General features: G+C 46.8%; 1 protein-coding gene across 4 annotated transcripts in view; it reads left to right on the plus strand.

The window, feature by feature from the left end:
• Positions 1–23,808, plus strand: part of Iqsec3 (IQ motif and Sec7 domain ArfGEF 3) — a 106,431-nt gene that overhangs the window by 30,888 nt on the left and 51,735 nt on the right. For all 4 annotated transcript variants that reach the window (XM_046459833.2, XM_058584124.1, XM_058584123.1 and 1 more), the window contains exon 2: positions 2,482–2,565. In XM_046459833.2, the coding sequence (XP_046315789.1) occupies positions 2,482–2,565 (84 nt within the window). The remainder of the gene's footprint in view (positions 1–2,481; positions 2,566–23,808) is intronic.

The following is a 23,808-nucleotide window of genomic DNA, read 5'->3' on the forward strand; positions in this document are numbered from 1 at the left end:
ATCACACATAGAATTCACATTTGAGAGGAGAGGGGTCGTGGCCTATTTTACAAAATTGAGACCATGCTACATACATTTTTCTGCAAACTGTTTTCCCCATTTAGCCATATGTTGTAGAAATCCATTCAGGCCAAGATAGAGTGCTAACTGATGCCCTTTGATAAGTGCATAATTCCATAAGATGAAGCTATTGCAATTGATTCAATCATTCTGTGATTGATGGGGACTTGGGTTTTTTCTAGCTGTTTCTTCTTCCCAACTAAAAACAATGCTGCCATAAACATTTTGAATAATAATACCTCTAGGAACAGTTACTTGCATTTCTACAAGTATGAAATACCATGGGTGGGATTGCTGGATAAGACTGCATAAGACTTAACAGTGTCCTTTTCCCCCAAAACAAGAATAAAAATTCACATCTACACAAGTAGTGCATGAAAGCCCGTCTCCCCACATCCTCACCAGCACTGGTAGTTAGCAGTCATTTTAATGATTGCCAGCCTGCTTGATGAGCAATGGCATCTCAGTGCTATTTTAATTTGCATTTTCCTGTTTACTAGCAACCTGGAGCATCTTTCCTTGTATTTATTGGCTTTCCAGATTCCTCTTCTATCCACAGCTATTCACACCATTTGCTTATTTTTTTTTTTCTTCTGGGTTTGTCTTTGCATTATGAATGTGTTGGAGCTCAGTGTAGGAATGTTTAACTTGCCTTTTGTGGGATGTAATGCAAATATATTTTCCCAGTCTATTATTTTTCGTTCAACTTAGTAGGGAAACTTTTTCCATACATGATGTTCTCATTTTATTTAGTCAGATATGTGTCTTTTTCTTTGATGTATGTATGTGTGTGTGTGTGTGTGTGTTTGTGGTACTGAGAATGAAACCCAGGGCCTCACATATGCTAGGCCAGTGCTCTACCACAAAGCAACATCCCCAGTTCTTTTTATTTTATTTTGAGGCAGGGTCTTGCAATGTTGCTGAAGCTGGCTTCAAACTTGCCATCTTCCTAAGTAGGTGGGATTATAGGCATGTACCACTGTGCTGGGCTAGATATGTGTATCATTCTTAATGACTTTTCAAATTCCTGTTTTGTTCTTAAAATCTCCCCAACATGTACACTATATTCCTAAATTTCCTTTTGAATTTTTCCTTGCTTTATTTTTTTCTCATTTAAACAAAATCTCTGTGGAATTTATTTTGTTGAATTAAAATATGCTCCAATTTTACTTTTTTTCCAGGAGGATAGCCAAATTCAACGTTTCCAATCTCCAAGCCTAGGGGATCCTAGGAGATAGCTAGGCAGCTACTAATATTGGGGTTGAGGGTGGGGTGTCTGGGAACTGATGTCAGACTCCCTGTCCCCCAACTACGGAGCTATTCTACATTTGCTGTTTTACAAAATGGGCTTCCAATAAAGATCTGATTTGGACAAGGTGTTCTTAAGCCTTAAGGAAGTCTGAAAACCCCTTTCAGATGATCTTTGGGGATCCTCCCAGGCTTGACACTCTCTGATTCCATAATACTAGGATATCGACCATTTAGTACAGAAGAGAAGGTGACAGGTCAATGGAACTTTATCCAGCAGTGACTTCAGCTTTAACTCCTGAGTTGGCTCCAGGTGGATATCATACAGCACTTCAGAAACAGATGAGACCTTGAAAAATCATCTAGTCTAGTGCCTCTCAATCTTGGCTGCCTTTAGAATCATCTGGGAGTTTATAAAAAATTCTGGTGCCCTGGGCCCCTGCCAGACTACATGATTCAGAATCTCTGAAAATTATTGGAAAATTATTTTTAAAATCTCCTGGTGAGTCTTATGCAGCTAGGGTTGAGAACGACTTCTATAGTTCAACCCTCTGAATTCAATAGTAAATATATTGAGAACCAGAAAAAGTGAATTCATATCATACAGCTGGCCAGCTATAGAGATGGTACTAGAACTAGGATTTCCATCTCCTGAGTTGGCCTTCCCATCTACATCAAACAAATCCCCCATCAACACCTTGGACTTTCCAACAGACAACACAAAGGGCTCTGAGCGCTATGTACATTTGCATATGAATCAGTATATTCTGGGTGAATAGGCATAAAGGACTTAGTGGGGAACAGGGTGGTAAAGAACTAACTATGATAAAAGATTGAGCAAGGCACATGGAAAATCCAGGGGTAGGAGCCCACTGCAGGGATGGAGGTGTGGAATAAGGCAGAGTGAGTTGACCAGGTAGGTCAGGGAGGCTCTGTGCAGGAGGTGGCATTTGAATAGGGCCTGTGGGTGACTGAAAAAGACTTGGATGGACAGAGAGTCAATGCCAACATTTCTTCCAAACAGCATTTGGCTGCCTTGGTATTACACAGAGGCTCAAAAGCCAGGGAGGGGGAGCAGCAAGGATTCCATGCAGGAATGCCTTAGTGTAGGGGGATCTAAGGTCCAGCCTGTCTCAGCCCTGTTCTGACCTTCTCCCTCCGCTCTGCCCACAGGAATGAAACCGTGCTGCATCAATTCTGCTGCCCAGCCGCTGACGCCGAGCAGAAGCCCTCCTGCTCTGACCTGGCCTCCCAAAGGTGGGACGTGGTGGCCCTTCCTCCCTTCCCCACCCCCATCTCTTTTCCTCTCAGAGCAGAGCACACAGCACAGTGCTGTTTGGCCTCCTCTTGAGTCTTGTGTGGTTGTTTGTTTGTTTTTATCTCCTTCCCCATTCTTCCATTTCTCATTCTGAGCCCAGATGAGTCATTCCCAATTTTTAAGATCATTACACCCTGCCATTCAAATTGCAAACCTATGCTCCTTCCTTCTAAACAGGTTGTATAAAGTTCAATTTTGCTAAACATCAAGGGATCTGACTTTGATTTTATCTATATAGATATGTATTTCACACAGCAGCGAGTCTGAATGTAGTGGGTACTTAACTCATTAATAGCACCTGCCCATCCTCTATAACAAAGATTTTTTTATTTTTCTTTCTAATCTTTCTCCTTCCATAAAGGAGCCAAGGTCACTGACTAATTTTAGGGATTTCTCAACCCTCGGGAGTTGGTGACAACCTGGGAAGGAAGGGGGAGTGTTGACAAGGCAGGGTTGGTGTCACTACCGGGAGCTCTGGTCTTCATTTTTTCTGGGTCATTCCTGCTCCTGGGTCTCCTGTCTCCCTTCCCTATAGCACATCATACCCTCATGCCCAGTCCTCCCTCCATGTTCCTCTCCATCTCTCTACCCCTGTGTTTCTCCATCTCTCCTTTTCTCTGCCCAAGTCAGTGCCCCTTCCCATTGAACTTTGATCTACTCTCAGTCTCTTTAACTTTGTTTTGGTCTCTTCTTCACCAGTTTTTCTGCCTCATTTCTCCACATCTCTTTTTTCTTGACTTGTTATTTACTTTGCTTGAATTCTGGCCTGACATGGGCCCTGTCACCAGCTTCCTGATGTAGGAATGACTTTGGGCAAGTCATTCAACTCCCCTGGGCCTTGGTCTCCTTATCTGTGTAGTACTGAGGGTGCAGGGTGAGGGCTGGTCTGCCTGTCAAGAAAGTAGCACTTAAATAGAACCTAACTGATTTCCCAGCTGTCCAGGGAGGTCAGGTGAGGCAGGTTATTGTCCCTGCCTTATGTGAAAGGGTCAGAAGACTCAGGGATTTGTCCGCAGGAAGTACCTGTGCCTGCACTTGAACTCGAAGAATTTTGCTCCCAATGTTCACCATTTTCACTTTTAATATTCAATAATCCTATCATCTTTCTCTTTTTATTCCATAGAAAATATCTAGATAGTTTTCAGAAGTGGTGCTATTGACCTTCACATTACAGACATTCACCCCCTAAAATTCAATGCTACTTGTTTTCCCTCAAGGGGAAGCCATCAAAGGTTAGAGAAAGAGACAGTACTCTGACAGAGACTATGGGCGGTGGGCCCAAAAGAGGGTCACTACCTTCAGGGTCCTTAAATCTAGGACCGAGGGAGGGATGGGACTCCCTGAGTCTGACCAGATTGGAAGATGGGAGGCCAAAGGGAAGGACCAGTCTCTGTGCCAATGCTCTGGGTAGTCTCCTGGCCAAGTTTTGGGTCAGACCCAGGGACATGAAGACAAATAAATCCCACCCACTTGGATCCCTGGGAAGCCCACACCTAATGGAACATTAGGATTCCCCAAAGTGAAAATTTCTCACCTAGGAATTAGAAGGAAGAAGAGAAGTGGTAGAATGAACTAGTAGAAGAGGAATGACGACAAAGAGTGGAGCTCTGGCATGAGAGTGGAAGGAAGAGGCAGAAGGGGCCGGGTTCCTTCTTGTGGGCTGCCAGTGTTCAGACACATGGCCCAACTCTCCTTCCTAGAGATCTACTTCCTTGGCAGGGGAGGAGGAGTTTGCCCCCACCCCCAATCCCACCCCATTAGTTCAACTCAACTCAATGGACATTTTCTTGATGCTAAGGAAGCACCAGGCTTCAGTGAGGTTGAATGACTTCCACCCTCAGGAAGCTCAGGCCTGGGCAGGGGCAGGCAACAGAGAGCCTCCCTTGGGTTTGCCGTGGTCTTTTCTCTGGTTCACTCCTACCCCTCAGGTTCTTCCTTGTGGCAGAACTCTGCCTGCCTGCAGCCCTGGCTCCAAGTGGGAACGGGTAGGAGGAACCAGCATGCCCAGCCTTGGAGAAGATAGGCACGTGGACGGCAGGGGAGAAGTGCTGCCCTTTGGAGCCAGGGCTCCAAAGAACTAGGGTTGATTCCAAGGTTTGGAGTGGATGTTAGGAAATCCTTTACCTTATTTCCCAAAAGATTGGTTGTTGGTCTTCCCCTTAGGCATGCAGACGCTGAGGTTGGGGCTGGAGGGGCTCTGGGGAAGGAGGGTGGGAGGTGGGAGATGCTCTGGATTGTTCATGGAAGAGCCTGAAAGCCCTGCCCACTGCAGCCTCCCCTCCACGAGGGACAGGGAGCCTGGCCTTCAAGATGGCCCAGGGCTTCAACTGCTGTCTGTCTCTGGTTCCCAGTTATTCTAAGTCGTCCTGTTTGTCTGTATGGTTTGTAGTTTCCTAGAGCCTGTTTTTTTTTTTTTTTTTTTTCTGTCTGTCTGTCTGTCTGATGTCAGTTTCTCCCCTTCTTGGGAAGAGGACTCCTGGATGTTTCTGAACAACCCAACAGTACATGTGTCAGTTGGTCTGTCTATTCTTGACTTCCCTGGGGGAATTCCATCCTAAGGAAAGTTTTCTCCCACCAGACTCCTGCTGTATTCCTGCTCCCAACCTTATCAAAGACCCCTTCACTACCCCTTCTCCCTTCTCCTGAACCAGGTGTCCCACCTCCAGACAGGGTAGCCCAAACTTCCCCAAGGAGTTCATCTAGAGGATGGGGGGCTAGAGCAGGTGTAAGTGGGTCACAGAGGCCCCTGGGCATCCCCTGGAACTGTGAGACAAGCCAGGCTCCTCCTACCAGTCATTCTGGCTTCCTACCAGCTCAGTCAGCCATCAGCCAGGTCATGGACTCCTCTGAGGGTTTCTAGGGATAAACGAATTGACCTCTACAGGAGATCTCTATAGGGAATTCCAAACCAATCAGTCAGATCTCAGGGCCTTTGCTATGTGGATCCAGGAAGTTGTGGGAGCTCCCTCACCTTCTCTTCCTCTGCACTATGATTAAGGCCATGGTCAGTCCAAGTTTGCCAGGTGTCTGTCCCATCCCTGCCCTCACGTCAGGCAGTGTCATCCCTTGGGGATAGCTTACCTATCTGATCAGCTGCTTTAGCCTAAGTTCAACCCTCAGCACGGAGGAAAGACACCGGGACCTAGAGAGACCCTCATGCTCCTAAAGAGGCAGAGAAGTCTCAGCCTAGTGTAGGGTAGGATGGCATTGCTGGGGGATGGGACAGACTTCTCCACCCACCTGCAGAGCAGCGTTGGGGACTGGTACAGGAGAAACTCTTATTTACCAGGGAGAGATGTCCCCTGGCATGGGAAGACTTAAAACTGAGCAAGTCTGGAAGCCTGGGTGTCCTTGAAATGGAGCTGAAGCTGGGCATCAGGGACCTAGGTACAACAGAGCCGCTGTGGTCTAGCAATGGGCTCTGAGGCTGGATCTCCAGTTAGGATTATCATGGGCTCCCTTGAGCCTGGTTCCCCACACACCCCATGACTAGGGGTAATTAGCCCTCAGGTGGGAGCTGGGAGTTGGGCCCCTTGCAGTGGGGGAGGGGGTGGGTAGGCAGCAACTGCACTCATGGTTCTTTCTCCCAGAGGTTGGGGAGCAGGTGGGGCCCCTTCCCCACCTCCTCCCCCAGTGCTAGCTAATGACAGGGCTTTATTCTGGGGAGTTGAATAGGCTTGTAATTGCAGCCCTACTTTTGATACCACGGGGCTCCCCTCCCTTTCAGGCTCTCAGTGACATTCGGAACAATGACCAGGGAGCTGGCCAGCCGCCTCCCAGCATCAAGCAGAATTGCAGCCCATTTGTCTCCGTGGGTGGTAATGGGGCTGAGATGAGGAAGATTGGCTTCTATTAGAGTAATGGGAGGAGGCGGCAGGAGGAGGGGGCGGGGCAGGGGAGGACACAGAGCAACCAACCCCTAGTTGTGGGGAGAAAGAGGAGACCTGGAGTCAGGGGGTGCCCTGGGACCCAGCAGCCTGAACTGCTTCCCTTCCTTCTGGTGCTAGCTCCTTCCTTTCATTCCCCACCCTTCCTCCAGGATGGAAGAGACGCTAATATGTATTGAGCATGCCAGGAACGCTGTGCTAAGCACCCTCCATATTTTATCTCCCCTCATTCTGTGAGATAGATGTGATTCTCCTGTACAGATAAGCGATGTGGGATGGAGAGACATTGGGTATCTTGACAGAGGGACCACTGCTAATCGGATCTGGAGCTGGAAATTAAACCCAGATCTAACTTCAAAACGCAACCTTTTTCCTGCAAAGCTGCTATTGGATTTTTTTTTTTTAAGAACTCAAGAGAAATCCTTCCAGCCATTTCATTTGGTTTCAAATAACATCTATTTCCTCTGATTATTAGTTATACATGCTAGTTGTTGGAAATGTGAAAAACACAGAAATATAAAGAGGAAAATAAAAATTGAATCCATTCATATAAAATTAACTACAGTTAATATTTGAGGATGCAAACTTTCAGTGTTTTATTTTTCTATGATTGGGTTTTACATTTTCCCAGCACTTAAAAAAAAAAAAAAAGATTTTATAGCCTGCATTTCCCACTTGGTATACTGTATCAGTCTGGAGAGCCTCATTCTTAAACCGTCCCTCCTGGACCCCCACTTACCCTGGTGACACACCCAGCTCATGCCCTCACCTGCTAACCAGCAATGTCTGCAGTGTGGCTCCAGGCTCTGCTGGTGGCTGCAGCTGCTTGATGCCCTTAAGGAAGGGGCATCCTTCCAAGAATGGCTGTCGGGGGAGCCCGGCATTAGCATGGCCAGAGCATCCATTCCGCCTCTCCTCAACTCACCCTGCTGGCTGTGATGGGCCTGAAGCATGATCAATGGACCAGCCAGTGTTTACTCAGCAATTACAGAGCAATTAAATTCCCAATCGATACAGTTTAGTCCTCAAACAGCTGGGCTAGGGCGCTTCTGCGTCACCTGCCTGCTTCATTAGTCACTCTGAGGCTCAGAGGCTGCTGGGAAACCCACTTTACCCACTGGTGGAATAGAGTGGCCAAGTGGGTGGCTCTGGGCCACCTCACACGGCTTTTCCCCAGAGGGGCACGGAAAAGCCCTTGGCTTCCCTCAAAGGCCCTGAGAAGCAGGCTCCCCGCCTGCCTGGCCCCGGGGCTCTGGAGTCTGTGCATCCTCACATCAGGAAGAAGTGGGTGGCAGGGGAGGCCAGAGGAAGTGTGTGTCTCCTTTAGAGAAGCTGGGATAGTGAGACTGAACCCAGGAGGCCAAGAAAATGCCCCTGGTGCCCTGTCACTTCTGGGAGCAGCTCTTCAGGGACTGAGGATCCCCACTCCAGCTCTATGCCCGTCAGAGCAAAGCCGGCCTGGCAGGGGGGCAGGCAGGGAGCAGACCTGCTCCTTCCTCTGTGGCCTTCTGAGCATCTCTCTGTCAGGCTCTCCTGGTCGCCATACCTGGGGTGACCACGCAAAGGGTGCAGAAGAATTTGGTCCTAGAGCTAATGAAATCTGTTCCCTGTCCCTGAGGAACTGTGTTACCTGTCACTTCCCTCTGTGTGCTTTTTGCCCCATGTGTCTTCTTTTATTAGACACAAAAACCAAAATAAGTGTGAAAGTACTTGGAGCTTGGGAGAGGTTATTAAAACATAATAGAGAATACAGGTTGAGTGAATGTCCCTTATCTGAAATGTTTGGGGCCAGAAATGTTTAGAATTTTGAAATTTGGGGGATTGGGGGAATATATTTATATACCAAATGAGATATTTTGGGAATGAGACCCAAGTCTAAACAGCATTCATTTCTATTTCATGTACATTTCATTTCTATTTCATATACACATAGCCTAGGGATAATCTTTTTTTTTTGTACCTGGGATTGAATTCAGAGGCACTCAACTACTGAGCCACATCCCCAGCACTATTTTGTATTTTATTGAGACAGGGTCTCACTGAGTTGCTTAGGGCCTTGCTAAGTTGCTGAAGCTGACTTTGAATTTGTGATCATCTTTCCTCAGCCTCCCCATTCTCTGGGCCTGAGGGTAATTTTACACAACATTTTTAATGATTTTGTGCAAGAAACAAGGTTTCATGGTATGGAATTTTCCACATGTGACATCATTTCCATGTCCAAAATGTTTCAGATTTTGGAGCATTTTAGATTTTAGATTTTGATATTAGGGATGCTTAACCTGTGTTAGAACATCTGTGTCTCGTCATGACTTGGCTTTCAGATCTCCTGATCCTCATGGCTCACCTTAGCTAAAATTGAAACTCATGTTTACAGCCAACTCTTTGTCCAGGCCAATTTCCTTGTATAATTTTCCCTCCCAGACCTTGAGACATCTTTTAAGACTGGCCTGTTCATGTGACCTAGGCTGTCTACCAAGGGTACTTAAGAGACTTAATCTTTTCTTGCTGGGGATTGTGCCATATTAAGGAAGGGCTACTTTTGCAGTGTGATTAGAGAAGACTAGAGATTCCTTCTAATTCTACATTTCTATTTGTGTCTCCTACCATGGGTGTGGGGAGAGAATATTAGCTATTATATATTCAGCACCTGAACTGTGCTATACAAGTATTATTTTATTTAACTCTCAGTTGTAGCTTGTGAAATGTTATTCCCATTTTATAGACAAGGAAACTGGGGATCAGAGAGGCTGAATGACTTCTTCAAGAGCCACATACCTGGTAAAGAGCAGAGCCAGATTTGAATCAAGTGTCTGACTTTTCAGGCCATAGCTGGCCCAGTCAAATAAGAAAAGGGAGGGGTTCAAGTACATGGGGCTTTTCTTTCCTTCCCTCTACCCTGCCCCACGAGGCTGTTCCCAGACTCATCAGAGCAGCCAAGCTGAAGAGAGAAATGACCCAGGGGAATATTTTTAGGGACAAAAAAAGAAAACCAATTCTAGGTTTTATTAGTTAAAGAAACTAAACATAACTGAAGATTATACTTCCAGAACAACAAGATGAAAGCTACCGCAAGTAATATCTAGCTCTCTCTGTGCTATTGGTAATTGCTAATGCACTTTGTCCAGTTTTCTGGGAAAACCTGTTTTTGTTTTCTGTACTGAAGAATCTTGTTTTTGAATTTCTTGGATATTCTTTTCTCATCCCCAGTAAGAGGAACCTCTTTTTGCAGGCCTAGAAAATTTCTAACCCCATGATTTCCTGTGCTTTTGTTTTGCTTTCTCTGCTGAAAAGTCCTCTTTATTCATTCACTTATAACAAATAACCTGACCGTGAAAATCATTTATAATTTCTATAAATGTATCTAATGTATGACCAAAAAAATTAAAAATTTGTTTCTTCAAACCAAGAGGGGAAGAAAGAATATTTGTAGCGAGTGTGACTTAATCCGATCGGTCTTCTTAAGGACTTGACTGCCTTTGAGGGGCCTTGGAATGGTTTAAGAAAGGAGGTCCTGGAAATTTCTTTGGTGATGATTAAAAAAACAAACAGGAAAGAGCTGTCTGTGAAGGAAGCCTAGAGTGTGCTGCTGCCTCCCGCAGGAGGGAGAGTGGGGAAACAGAGAGTGGGCTCTTGGATGTAGGGGCACCAGCTGAGCAGGAAAGCCAAAGGACCCCTCCAGAAGTGACTGTCCACGGTTTGCAGCTGGGGAAGTGCAGGCCAGAGTAGAACATGGGCTCCTGGATCAGACAAGACACTCTTCTCTAGGCCTGAGTTTCCTCAATATGACATGGGGGTGGACTGGCTAATTCTCAAGGCCCCTCCAGCAGTGATTCTCTTCAGAAGGTATGCTGTCTTGGCCAGGGATGGGCCACATGAGCAGAGACTAGGAGCATTTACAGAGCAAGACGACAGGTCAGGGGTCTGATTAAACAGCAGATCAAGAGGCCGATGGGGAATCCAGCCCTGCAACTATGTGTGCCCCTTGCCTATGCAAGGAAAGGGCAGAATTCAGTTGCCCAGTGCATGGGGTTTTATTTCTATATTTCACTTATTGTTTAAACACTGATTTTATAATACAAAAGAAAAAAAAATTGTTTTTTGTTTTTGGTACCAGGGATTGAACCCAGGGGCACTTAACCACTGAGCCGTATCCCCAGCTCTTTTTAATATTTTATTTAGAGACAGGGTCTTGCCAAATTGCTTAGGGCCTCACTAAGTTGTGGACGCTGGCTTTGAACTCACCATCCTCCTGCCTCAGCTTCCCTAGCAACTGAGATTACAGGCATATACCACCAAGCCCGACTCAGAATAAAATTTTTAAGAGAAGAAAAAAATGATATCTCACAGCTCACCTCTTGTTGGCCCTCTTCCCCATGTGTCTGGAGCAGTGCAGCCTAGGTATTAAGATGTGCCCTTTAAGGGCCCCAGGGAAGAACCAGTCACCCACTCCCTGCCTCCATGCTGGCAGCTCTCAGCACTTGTCCTGGACTTGGGTGCACGGTTTTTTACTCCAAGAACAGACATGATGGGTCATGAAGGAGGATTAAGGGGAAAGTCAGCCCTGACCCTAACAAGCAGCACCTGTAAAGGCTCTTCCTGATTACAAAATTCCTCCCACCCCTCTCCTGATTCTCACCCCAAGGATCCTCACCTTCTGGCCTTGCAAGAGAATTACTGTCTCCATTTTACAGCTGAGGAAACTCTCAGAGACGATGGGCCACTTGTTCCAGGTCACCAAGGTAGAAGCTGATAGAGCCCCGAGCCAAGCAGAATGAGGAGATCCTGGTGTGGTCACCATGTTTTGTGTCTATGCTAAAGCTTTGAAGGTTTGGAGAATGAACTAGGCTATCCAGAGGTTCTCGAACTCCAGGAAAACTGACTCACCAGAAACAAATTTATAAGAGAGTTATGTATCTTATTATTATTAATTTACTAGTTCCTAATGAGAAATTATCCAAGAGAACTGGATACACATATTTATTGACAACTAAAGAATTTAAAAACATGAGCGTCCTCTCCCGTTCTTTTCTGGGGCAGAGGAATGAGCCCATGTGGTTTTGTGGATTCCCTTCTGAGAAGGAAAGGGAGACAAGGTGAGGAGATGGTAGGAGAGTGCTTCAGAAGCACGGTGAAGTGGAGCCGGTGAGAGTTCAGACTAGTGTAATTCAAACCCAAGTTCAAGTCCTGGCTTGGCCACTGACAAACTCTAACCTTGGGTAGGTTATTTAGGCTTTCTAATTCTCAGCTTGCCCATCTGTAAAGTGGGGATAACGGCAGCACTTGCCTCTCAGAGTGTTTGGAAGGTAAAATGAGATGCACTGAGAGGTGCGTAGCTAGCTATTTTAAAGCTGGACTTTCGGGGCTGGAGGTTTAACTCAGAGGTAGATTGTTTACTTGTGTGGTGTGTGCAAGGTCCTGGGTTCTTCCTCAGCACCACAAACACATATACCCATACACACAGCAGATTTTCAAGAGCAGAGAGGAAGAAGTCAGAAATTAGGCAAGATCCAGGGTCAAGAAGCCCAAGGATGCCTGGGAAATGTTTAGAAAGAATGGACCGACCACTTCAGGATGCACCCAGTGGTAAGCAGGAGGGGACTCGCTACCCTGTATGTGGTTCATGGTCACTGTGTTAGTCAGCTTATAATCAATTTAAAAGGAGGAAAGGTTTATTTTGGCTCATGGTTTCAGAGGTTTCAGCCCATGGTTGCTTGGCCTTGTTGCTTTGGGCCTGTAGTGAGGCAGAACAACATGGCAGGAGTGTGTGGGGGAGCAGAGCTGCTCACCCCAGGTGTCCAGAAAGCAAAGAGAGAGAGAGGGAGGAAGGGGCTGGGGGTCCCAATATTTTCTTATGGGCACACCCCCAATGACCTAACTTCCTCCCACAAGGCCCCACCTCCTAAAAGTGCCACCAGCTCCCAGTGGTGCCATCATCTGGGGTCCAAGTCTTCCACACAAGGGCCTTTGGAAGACATTCCAGATCCAAACCATAACAGTCCCCGAGCTGTGCCCTTCAGAGAGAGGGTAAGGTCCCTCCTTTGGGATGACAGGAGCAGAAGAAGCAGTCTTCAGATGTGTCCATTCAAGCCCTGCCTGTGACATATGGAGTATTGGCTAGGAAGAGCCCAACATGAGAGAAAGAGAGAGAGAGACTCTGACTCAGAACTGAGGGACCAATTTGGAGCAGAGATCAAAGCAGCTAACGGCCCAGATGGATGTCAATCAAGTCAGGCCAGCAGGCTCAGGGAGATTTTCCAGACATCACCCAGCACGAGGCTGTCATCGTGGAGGCTGAATGAGACTAAGAGCACAGGCATCTTACCAGGAAAGTCTTCTTGCCAGCAGCAGTTTGACCGTCTGCTCACCTAAAAGGAGACTGTTAGACCCTGGCAGGGAAAGGTCTATGGCCCGGCACTGCTCCCTACCCTGCCCCATGGGCTGCTCCCCAAGCTGGGTCCGAGGCTTCTTACCAGAACCACATGTCCTGCAGAGACAGTGAACAGATGTTACATGGTCTTATATGCTGCAGCAGCCCAGTATCGCCAGTTCCTCCTAAGCACTTTCAGATATAACCCATGTCATCTCAAGGCGCATGGAGTGTGGCCAATCTGATGCTGCCAGCTTGTGTTTTCCACTGCATCAAGAAAGACTGAGGCCAGACATCAGGAAGGACTTCTTGTAGAAGGAGAATCTGGCTCCTTAGCAACGAGATCATGTCCAGAATTACTGGTAATTCTGCCGTTTCCTTTTCTTGGGTCACAAGACTCCTGCTTTCAACAAGCACACATGTGACTTCCATAGGCACCTCTCGGCCATCAGAGACCCTATGGTGAAATTGAGCTTGTGAGGCATTGTCCTTCCCTGGAAATAACTCAGGACCAAAGGAACGTCCACCATGGTGAGGAGAGTAGGATTGACCTCAGTTGGAACAGGAGAAGAATGGAATGAGGGACTTTATAGCCCTGAGAATACAAAACACATGGGCAAGGTGTCATGGCCTGCCCTGGAATGGGCTGGGTACATAGAGTTTGTGTGAGCCACCATAATAGGCTCTGTGAGGGGCCACAGCGGAGGACATAAGGTCCCCACTCTCCAGGGAGCAACTGACTTATGAACCAGGCTCAGAGAAGTTAAGGAACCAGCTCAACCCCACACAGCTAGTAAGCAGTGGGATTTTAAGCAAGGATGGTCTGCCTGGTTCTAAATCTCCCACTTGTTACTCGCTGCTGTCTCCCAGTCTTTCTTACTCTCTGTTATGCTTCTCTTGCCACCATCTCTAACTCGGAGCTTCAGAAATTACACCATACAGAAAGCCCAATACCTCTCCATTGAGACAACTCCAGTGCAAGACACATATAAAAAAAGATAGTTCAAGTTAGACTGTTCTTCATTCTAAAGTAACAGCCTTCCTACGGCTCAAACTCTTTTACAGTGGTCTAGGGAAAACAGATGATGCTTTTGCTTTTTGTTTTCTTATTTGACAGAATGAATGTTGGAAATCCTGAAAAAAGAAAAAGGGAGCTGCTTCTTATGAGCATTTTGCATTAATTATTTCCTCCATTTTCACTGTCTTCTTATGGCCATCTCAGTCCATAGAGAGGACAGTGGGGCACAAGGTCAGGTGACCTACCCAAGGCCACACAGCAGGTGCATGGCTCAGCTGACTTCACACCCAGGCAGTGTGGCCACATCTGCATTTGTGACCACAGTCGGCTGTCACCACCTGTGGTCTCCCATGCTCCCTCCTCTCAGGGACGCCAAAGGCACTCACACCCTGTACCCAGTTGGGCTGATACCTCTTTTACTGAGTAGCCTTCTCCCAACATCCCATTTCTGTGAACTGTTCTTTTTCTTTTGATTTTTTGTAGTGGGAGTTGAACCCAGGGGCACTTTACCACTGAGCTACATACCCAGTCCTTTTTGTTTTTTAATTGTTTATGTCGAGACAGGTCTTGCTAAATTGCTGAGGCTGGCCCCAAACCTGCCATCCTCCTGCCTCAGCCCCCAGAGTCCCTGAGACTATAGGTGTGCACCGCTGCACCCGGCTCCATTCACCTGTGGCCCTGGCTAGTCAACCACTGTCCATGTGGAGATCATCACAGATCCAGGCCATGAAGAGCCAGAAGGGGAACCCACCTAAGGAAAAACTCCATTTTCTTTCCTAAAACTCTTCCTTGCTGTCATGTTGGGGTCCCACACTGTGAGGCACAACCCAGCTGCAGTCAGAGCCCTGCCATCTTGCCAGCCCTGCCAGCATGGAGTTGGAGGGACCACTCCCCTTGAAGGTGCATCTCTGACCCTTGTGGATCTTCAAGATCCTGACTGTTCTGGAGCCTCCTCCTTCATACACTGTGCACACTTGGTGCTCATGTGAAGAAGACACCAGGAACCCAGGAAGAACATTGCCGATAAGGAGAAGTTAGGGTATGAGGAACGCAAATCAGAACTCAGATTCTCCTGAGAAGGGATAGAATACACAGGGTATGAAAATCTTCCAAAGTCCTGTTTCTTGTGTTGGTTACATGCGAATATTTTTCTTTATGCCTCACATATCTGTTGTACATATTTGCATATAAAATAGTTCATAATAAGAGAAAAATTAAGCAAAAACTAGTGTTCACTAAGGCTTAAATCCTTTTTTTTTTTTTTTTTTTTTTTTTGTGGTGTAGGGGCTGGAACCCAGGGCCTCGTGCATCCTGGGCAAACTCAACCACATTACAACACCAGCCTCAGGCTGAAAATCTTAAATGCTGTCCAAATCAGCTGTGGGATGATTTTAGGTTGTATGTTCAAGGGAAAATTCCAGATTCTCCCTTTTAAGATGGGGAGATGAGAGTGTGAGGAGACAGGAACTGCCTTCTTCTAGGGCGAGTGGTGCAAACAGACATGAAAGGTAAGAAACTGAGGTGTACTCAGGTGTCCCCGGAATTTGTCTGCCAGGCCAAAGAAAAACATGCAGATGTGAAACTGTGTGGTGCGTTAGGGAGGGGCAGGAGGGCATTCTTGATTTGGCTTCCAGATCCGTGCCTATTTATGAGAACATAAAGTGCTTGGAAATAGTCAGGTTCCAGGGGCAATGAGGTAGCATTAGTCAGAGGTCCAGCTTAGGAGCCTGTGAGGGAGATGATATCCTGAGAAGGCCTGGGGAAGCTTCCAGAAGAGGCCTCCATGAGCACTTTAGGGTTTGCCATACCAGATGTTAGCTCTCATGGTTGAATGGGCAAAGCAGGAGGGTTCCATATTTACCACCTAGGACAGTCAGCAGTGACACCCTACTGTAAGTGGGTGGCCTGGATGGGGAAAGGCTTGAGCCCAGAGAAGTGGCTGTGATTCTTTTGACAGGAAATCCCTGGAGACAAACCAAACCTGCTAGCACCTTTTGGAACAGCTGGGGAACCAAAGCCTGGAGTCTCCAAGGAGTCAACAAGGAGAGAAAATAACTTACTCTCTCAGAGCCCTGGGGGACTGGGCAGGAGAAGTGGCTGTCACAACCAGTGAAATCAGGACAGACTCTAGAAGTGGCTGAGCCCGGAAAGCCACATCTACCCTCCTCCAGGGGTTCCTATTCTAAGCCCTGACTTCTGGCTTGGTGATGGCCGACAAGGGGCCACAGGCCAGGGGAAGGGCTGGCTGGCTTGGATCAAATGACATAAGGAAGACATGGAAAGGCTTCTACTGTGTCCTTGGCTGTTGGGGGCAGGGGAGGTGGAGCCAGTTGATGGCTATAAGCAGGAGCAGGGATGGACAGTGTGGGCCCCTGGCCCATGTGAAGGGCACAGAAAGATGGAGGAAGCTGGGCTTCTCCTTCCTCCCAGATGTCAGAGCATCTTGTCAAACTTCCCCCTTTATTATGGGAACAGGGCAATGTGGAGAGGGGACATGATTTGCCCAAGGTGACACAGGAGGCAGAGGGGTGGGACTCCATCTGACTCCCAGGGCAACATTTTTGAGCCTGTTCTTTGAATCAGCATGGAATGAATTTGTTTCATTCCCTGTCACTGACACTGGTCCTCTGTTTACCTCAAACACTCTTAGCACCGTCTGGGACCCCAAATGATGCTTGGCTTCCCACGCTCAGTGCCTTCATTTTGACCACCTAAAATCACTGCATTGATTCAAAGGAGGGAGCAAAATAAGTGTTTTAGTAACGGTTGAAAAATCCTGAGGGGATTTGAAGCATGTTGTTAGCTTTTGTCTGGAAAATGCTGCAATTCTTTGTCCCAGAAGAGCTTTGAGAATGGCTGGCAGAGCCAGGAATAATCAGGTGCAATTGGCTAGGGCCTCAGGAGAAGCCTCCTAGCCTGAGTATGCCTCCAACCTTCAAAACCCTGCTAGCAAGAGCTCCCATCATTACAGCCATTGCAGAGACGGGCAAACTGCCCTCAACTTGACCTCCCACAAGTGCCCATCATGATCAAGAACAGCGACCCCCTCAGGGGTTTAGCCTCCAGGGCCTCTTTATTTCCTTCTCCCAACTCTCTGCCACCCAAGCCAGCCTCTGGCAGGAGAAAGATGGGCCTAGATGTGCCCTCTCCCTCTCCCATGCCTCCCCCTTCCCAAGCAGAGCCCCCTGACCCCTCCGGTTCTCATTCAGCAGCTCTGCATTTGTTCCTGTCCCTTCAGCTCCTGGCATTGGATAACCTGGCCTGCCAGAGCCTGCCCGGAACCTCAGAGGGGACACTCACTACCCAGTCAGTTCCCTGGCAGGGGCTGTATGAATACTGGTACATACCTGCCCATTTCTGTATAAAGGCTACCTATGGGTTCTTGGTGTTTATCACTTTCCTGGAAAAGAGATATTGGCATCCCTGTTTTGCAGATGAAAAAAATGAGTTGTAAGATAGGTATATTCACTCAAGACCACCCAACTAGTAAGTTGCAGACCTGGGGGCCTTGCTCCTCTCAAGTTCTCTTACCTCTGAATGAAGATTCCCTCAGCACTAAGAATAATGACCACCAGTGTCTGAAAAGCCTGGTGGTGTTTGGTACCCAAACATTTTCTCTGTATGACCAGAGCTGCCTACAGCCCTTGATCAGTTCTCAGCATATGGAAAGTATGCCATTATTACTGATCCTTAACAGTGTTTTTAGTCTGGGTCCATGAAGTCTGTATAGCCCCTGATGTGAAGGTAATCATTGACATGTCTCTAGGAAGAGAACCCAGAACTTTTAGCCAAGGTGTCTGGAGCCCAGAAAAGTTCTATAGGTCAGGGAGCTAAGAGACCAGGGTAATTCCAGATATCAAGAAAAGGAAAGGAAAAAGAAACCCTGGGTATCTATTATGGAGCTGAGTTCTCCAGAAAGCAGATTCTGAGCTTAGTGTGTGGACTTTTTGCTAGGGTACACTTGGGATGAGTCACCATAGAAGGCTGGTCCTGGGACACAGCATGAAGCAAAGACCAACTGCAAATGTCCAATAGCAGCCTTGGCCAATCACACCATGAGTTCTGGATGGAGAATGACTTATCAAACTTGCCCTATGTTGGGTCAGAATGGCTGGGTCTATACATTCCCATCTCAGTTGGTCATCAGATATACACAGCTCTGGAAGGATGTGACCATTGGCCAGGAAGTTCTCTGTAACTGAAACAATCCCTGGTGGGGACAATCTCTGAGGGATGATAGAGCTGACAGCTGAAGACAGTTCCCAACAGTACTCCTACTAGCTGGGCAAAAGGTCCTGCCACAAAGGAAGGTCTAGGTGGTGCTTTGCCAAGTCTACCTCCCATCTCAGTATCTCTGTCCTTGAGAAAGTACATAGGTTAAATGCTGTACATCTACCCACCTATCCATCCAGCCAGCTATTTATCCAGCTAGCCATTTATTCAAAATTTATGAAACATATCTTACAAACCAACCTATTGTGAAAAGCACCTGCGATTAAAAGGTGTACATGGCAGAATCTGATAGAGAAGAGAGACCATTGGTGAATAATTAGAGCACAAAGTGGTCATTGCTAAAAGAGAATCAAGTGCCAAGGATTATCAGAGCACATGAGAGGTGGATTTGACTTCCTGGGGGGCAGCAGGTGAGTCTTCAAGGAGTTGACAAGGCAGAGAAAGGCCTGAATGGCAGGGCAGGGGACATGGAGAGAAGGAGGAGATCCTCTGAGAGGTGCAATTGTCTGAAAGGGCTTGATGGACATGGGGACAGTGTGGACAAAGTGGATAGGTCACTTGGTGGTGATGAGACTGGAAAGGGAGACAGGATATATTGTGAATGGACTTTATCCATCAGTACTCTGCAGTCACTGGTGGGTTGGTTTTTTTTTTTTTTTTTAAATATTTTTTTAAGAGAGAGAGGGAAGAGAGAATTTTTTAATATTTATTTTTTAGTTTTTGGCAAACACATCTTTGTTTGTATGTGGTGCTGAGGATCAAACCCGGGTCGCACACATGACAGGCAAGCGCACTACTGCTTGAGCCACATCCCCAGCCCAACACTGGTGGGTTTTGAGCAGAGAACTGGCATTAAAGCACCTGCATTTTAAGAAGTTAGCTCTGATGGGGAAATGACAGAAAGGATGAAGAGGTCACTGGGATCCTGGGGGAGTTGTATATGTGCCAGGACCAGGCATGCACAACAGGTGCCTAGCATCCCTCCAAGCATAAGCCAGCTTCTCCCCTGAGTCACCTTCTTTTGATGGGATGTTTGGGTTCGTCACACAAGTCATTGTGATCTTGAGCACATGTAATGTTCCTCTGAGCAACTGCTTGTTCCCCATTTTCTCAAAGATTTTCACTTCCTGTACTAGAATCCTGTGTTCTCATGCATGGGCTGACCTTCACTGATGGCTCAGGCCCCTGCAGATATATCAGCCTAATGTCTCAAGGACAAGCAAAATTTTCTAAGAACTCCCTCATCAGGGTGCCATCCACATTCTATTTTTTCCTTCTATGGTTTTACTTATATTGCTAGTCAAGGAATGTTTTTTCAGCAGCTGGATGGGGAGCCTAAGAGAGCTAAGATCTTGAGGACCCTCCCCTGCCACCACCCTGGAGCTCAGTGGAGGGGCTTAAAAGAAGTTATTCACTTTTTTTAAAGTGCTATGTTCGAGGTCCCCAAGACCACTCCAAGCTTTTGTGATCCATTAGGAGGACTCCCCGGACTCAGCATCTGATCAGCTACATGGCTTGACTTGTTATAAAGACAGGACATAAAGCAGAAGCCCAGTAAAGGGGAAAGGCACATGGAATGAAGCCTGGAGGAAGGCCAAAGGTGCAATGCAATGAAGTCAGACCAAGCTGCCCAGAGCCTTCTCCCAGTGGAGTCATTCAGTTCTTCCAGCATCGAATTGTGAGAAATGTGAAGTGTTGTCTCCCAGGGAGGCTCATTGGGAGCATAATGCCCAGGGATTTTTCATGGAAGCTGGTCCTATAGATGCCCTCTGCCTAGTAGGTACCCAAGTTCTAGATTTCCAGAAGGAAAGCAGGCATTTACATAAACCATTTGTGCAACAGTTTAGGCAGCGAGCCATCTTCATCACTGAGGGAATGATGGTAACATTCCCAAAATCCAAGTTTCCAGATGCCAAAGACTGACCTTTTAAGAAGGGCTTTCCAAGGATAGCAGTCCCAGGCCTGCGATGAGAACTCTTTTCTTTACAAGTGAATACTCTGTGACAGACTTATGTGTCTTCAGTCTCTTTTAAATGTTTTTATTAGTGCATTATAGTTATATACACTATTGGAGTTCACTTTGACATAATCATACATGCATAGACTATAATGTGCTTCACTTCAGTCCCCAGTACTTCCTCTTTCCCTTCCCTCCTTCCTCCTCCTGTTTCTCTACTACTTTCCAAGTATACATCTTCCAAAGGAGGAAAATATAGCCGGGCATTGTGGTACACGCCTGTAATCCCAGAGGCTCAGGAGGCTGAGGCAGGAAGATCGCAAGTTCAAAGCCAGCCTCAGCAATGGGGAGGTACTAAGCAACTCAGTGAGACCCTGTCTCTAAATAAAATACAAAATAGGGCTGAAGATGTGCCTCAGTGGTTGGGTGTCCCTGAGTTCAATTCCCAGTACCAAAAAAAACACACACACACACACATACACACACACGAACTTCATTGACAAATCATGTAATATGTCCCTTTTATAATTACTGTACAATTTAGCATTTTAGTAGTCTCTGCTACATCTAAGTTTTAATAAATTTAGATGTCCAACTGAAAAGAATAAAAAAGAAGATATTCATGTCACAGAATGAAAGAATGAATGAACCGCATCTACAGGATTCTTGTCCTAAAAATCTAACCCCCTAGCGATGGCAGCTGCTTATGTGTGGGCTCAACTCAGCAACTTCTAGAAGCTGAAGAGACTATGTCTTGGAAGGAAAGATGTTCTGGATTCTGTGGATTGAAGAAGATGGTCCCTAAGAAATAGATGATCCATCCTTCTGTAATAGCCTAGGATGAAGATTCCAACCTTTCCTCAGACTATCTGTAAACATGGAGTGCAGAGTCCAAAACAGCCAAGAACATTCTAGTGATCCTCAGCTACCAACATTCTACTGATGCTCTGAGCACTCAGGCCTCTTCTGTTCCCTGACAAAGTGACCAAAGCACTGGTCTACACTATGGGCACTGGACAAATGCCCATCCAGGAAGTGCCCCACATTGTGGTGGGCATAGCTAATGCGCCTGCCCTTGCAGGTGCTTAGCACACAGAGATTCCTCAGAGGCCATGGATCCCATGAGCTGGTGCCATCTAAAATCTCTTCACCGTGTTGCTGCTCCAGTGGGTCATCTGGAGGGCTGGAAAAGGCCCTGAACTATGATGGAAAACCCATGTTTCAGTTTTGTGGAGGTTGACAGGAAGGCCAAGTGTGGAGAACCCTCCATATTATTATTATTTTTTTGAGAGAGAGAAAGAATTTTTTTTAATATTTATTTTTTTGTTTTTGGCAGACACAACATCTTTGTTTGTATGTGGTGCTGAGGATCGAACCCGGGCCGTACGCATGCCAGGCGAGCGCGCTACTGCTTGAGCCACATCCCCAGCCCTCCATATTATTTTTCTGGGGATTTCTTTGAGACTGTATATGTAGGAGTCTAGCTCAAAAAGAAAGCAGCCACCACCACTGTCACCATTTATTAAGGACTTCTGAGTGCCAGGCACAGTCCTAGGGGCTGTGCATGCCTTATCTGTTCCCATTGGCAAACTTGCAAAATTCTTATTAGGATATCCATTTTGCAGATGAGGAAATAAAGCCACAAGGAAGACAGGTAACTTGCCCAACATCACATAGTAAGTAGCAGAGCACTTTTAACCGTTTCCTGACACAAAACTCATGTCTTTTGTCCTCTACTATATAACCTGACACTTTGCCATATTGGTGAGGGCTCTCCAGGTTTCCATTGCCTCCTTCTACCAAACAGCCTATAGGGAAGTCTAGGGCAGGAAGGCAAGGACAAGATCCCCTTTCCAACACTTTCATTATACATCTGGAAGGTTCCAGCCTGTTGGGTCCCTGTGCATAAGCAGACAAAGGTAGAGTGTGTTCTTAGCCAGAGAACCTGGATCCCTGGGGCTGGTGGGCTCTGGTGGACTGGTCTCTGTACACGGTGTGTGCATGTGTGCATGCCTGAGTTGGCTCTGCACAGCCTCACTCCCAGGCCTTGTGAATGAACTCAAGGAAGAAGGCCTTGTAGCCTTTGTCTATATCCCGAGGGGCAGCCACAAACAGAGGCTCATGCCAAGGGCCTCTGTTATTTCTAAAAGTTTATTTGTTTTAATGCAAATAATTTATTTGGGACAAGGTGATCCCAGGAAGTACCCATAGGAGAGTGGGAAAACAAGATATAGAAGAGAATGAAGCCAATGTGGTCTTTGTAAATGATCCAGTCACTGCTTTGGGCAGCCAGGGATCAGTCGGAAAATGGTGCAGAATCTGCCTCACAGTTATCCCACCCAAAGGACAAGGGTGCTATGGCGTTTACCCCCCACCCTTCATTGTCATTAGCTGAGTGCAGCCATTGAGGGGCATCAATTACCTAGAATCTGTTGCCAGGCATATTCCAGCAATCAAAGCAAGAAAAGGGCTATTATTATAGATATTTGTGGCCCTGAGTAGCCACTAGTTCCCTAAAGAGTCTTGGAAACCTTCTGGAGTGAAGAAGCCTTGGGTGTCTGTGCTGAGAACAGGCTGGAGAAGAGATGGTGAGGCAGAGTGCTCCTCCAGGCCCTGGAGCAAGTTGTGTTCATGGTGGAAAAGGACCATTTTCGTGTTCTCTGAGGGAAGAAAGGGCATGTGCTACAGCAAGAGGAGTTGAAGTTAGATCTTAAAAAGAAATTTCCGGTGATGCTAATGGAAAAAAAAAAACATATCAAAGATGCCCAGACCTACATCCAACCATGCAGCTTGACTGATAGCCACACGAGAAATGGTGGAGCAAAGAACTCTGCAGTAGCAACAAGGGTTCCCTATTGCCAAGGTCAGCCCATAAGCCATCCTCCACCTGTGAGGGTTCGGGGGGGAGTGTAGGAAGACAGATGGAGATCAGGTAAAGAGAGCATTTTTCATCCCACTCCTGGTTATTCTAGCACATCTCTGTGCACCCCAAGAGGAAGAAGTCCTTCTTCTGAGATGATTTGGAGAAACTTCCATGAAGGCAAAATTTCAGAAGAAATAAGTCCTGAAGTTGCCCATTTCTCTGTGCCAAAGTGCCCCACCTCCTTGGGCCCCCGCTTCTCCTCTGTAAAAGAGGAAGGGTTGCCAGGCTGCATTAGATGACCCTAAGTCCCCTTCCAGTCCTGACCTCTATCCCTGTCTATGTAGAGGCCACTCCCAGGACCCTTAGGTTCTTTTTAATTCACTCATCAACAAGTATTGATTGAGTACTCAGTGTTTGTCCAACACTCACTGGGGAGATGAGAATCAAATAAAATCAGGCCCTGGCTTCTAAGAAGGGATAGAAAGGGGAAAGGTAGTTTATTTATTGAGCATGTACTCTATGCTGAGCACCGTACATATATGGACTCCTATTTCCTCACTACAACCCCACAAGGTAGGCATTAGTACATCCATCACACAGATGAGGAAACCAAGGATCAGAGGCAAAACAGCCTACCCAAAGCCACACAGTTGTTGAGCTTGGATTTGAGCCCCTGCTGGTAAGCATGATGCTGCTCCTCCTCCAAGAAATAGGCAGCAACTCTCTAAGGACAGGTCCTATCTAGTGTTCTTCTAGAAGGCAGGGCAGTGAAAGCCGCAGTCACCTGGGTAGGCTCCTGGAGAAGGTGGTTTGGTTTTGGGTCTTGAGGGAGGGGCTAACTGGAGATTGTTGGGGGA

This window comes from Marmota monax, unplaced genomic scaffold (genome assembly GCF_021218885.2).
Source record: "Marmota monax isolate L192 unplaced genomic scaffold, Marmota_monax_Labrador192_F-V1.1 WCK01_AAM20220418_F8-fsc00163, whole genome shotgun sequence".
In the NCBI taxonomy this organism is placed as follows: Eukaryota; Metazoa; Chordata; class Mammalia; order Rodentia; family Sciuridae; genus Marmota; species Marmota monax.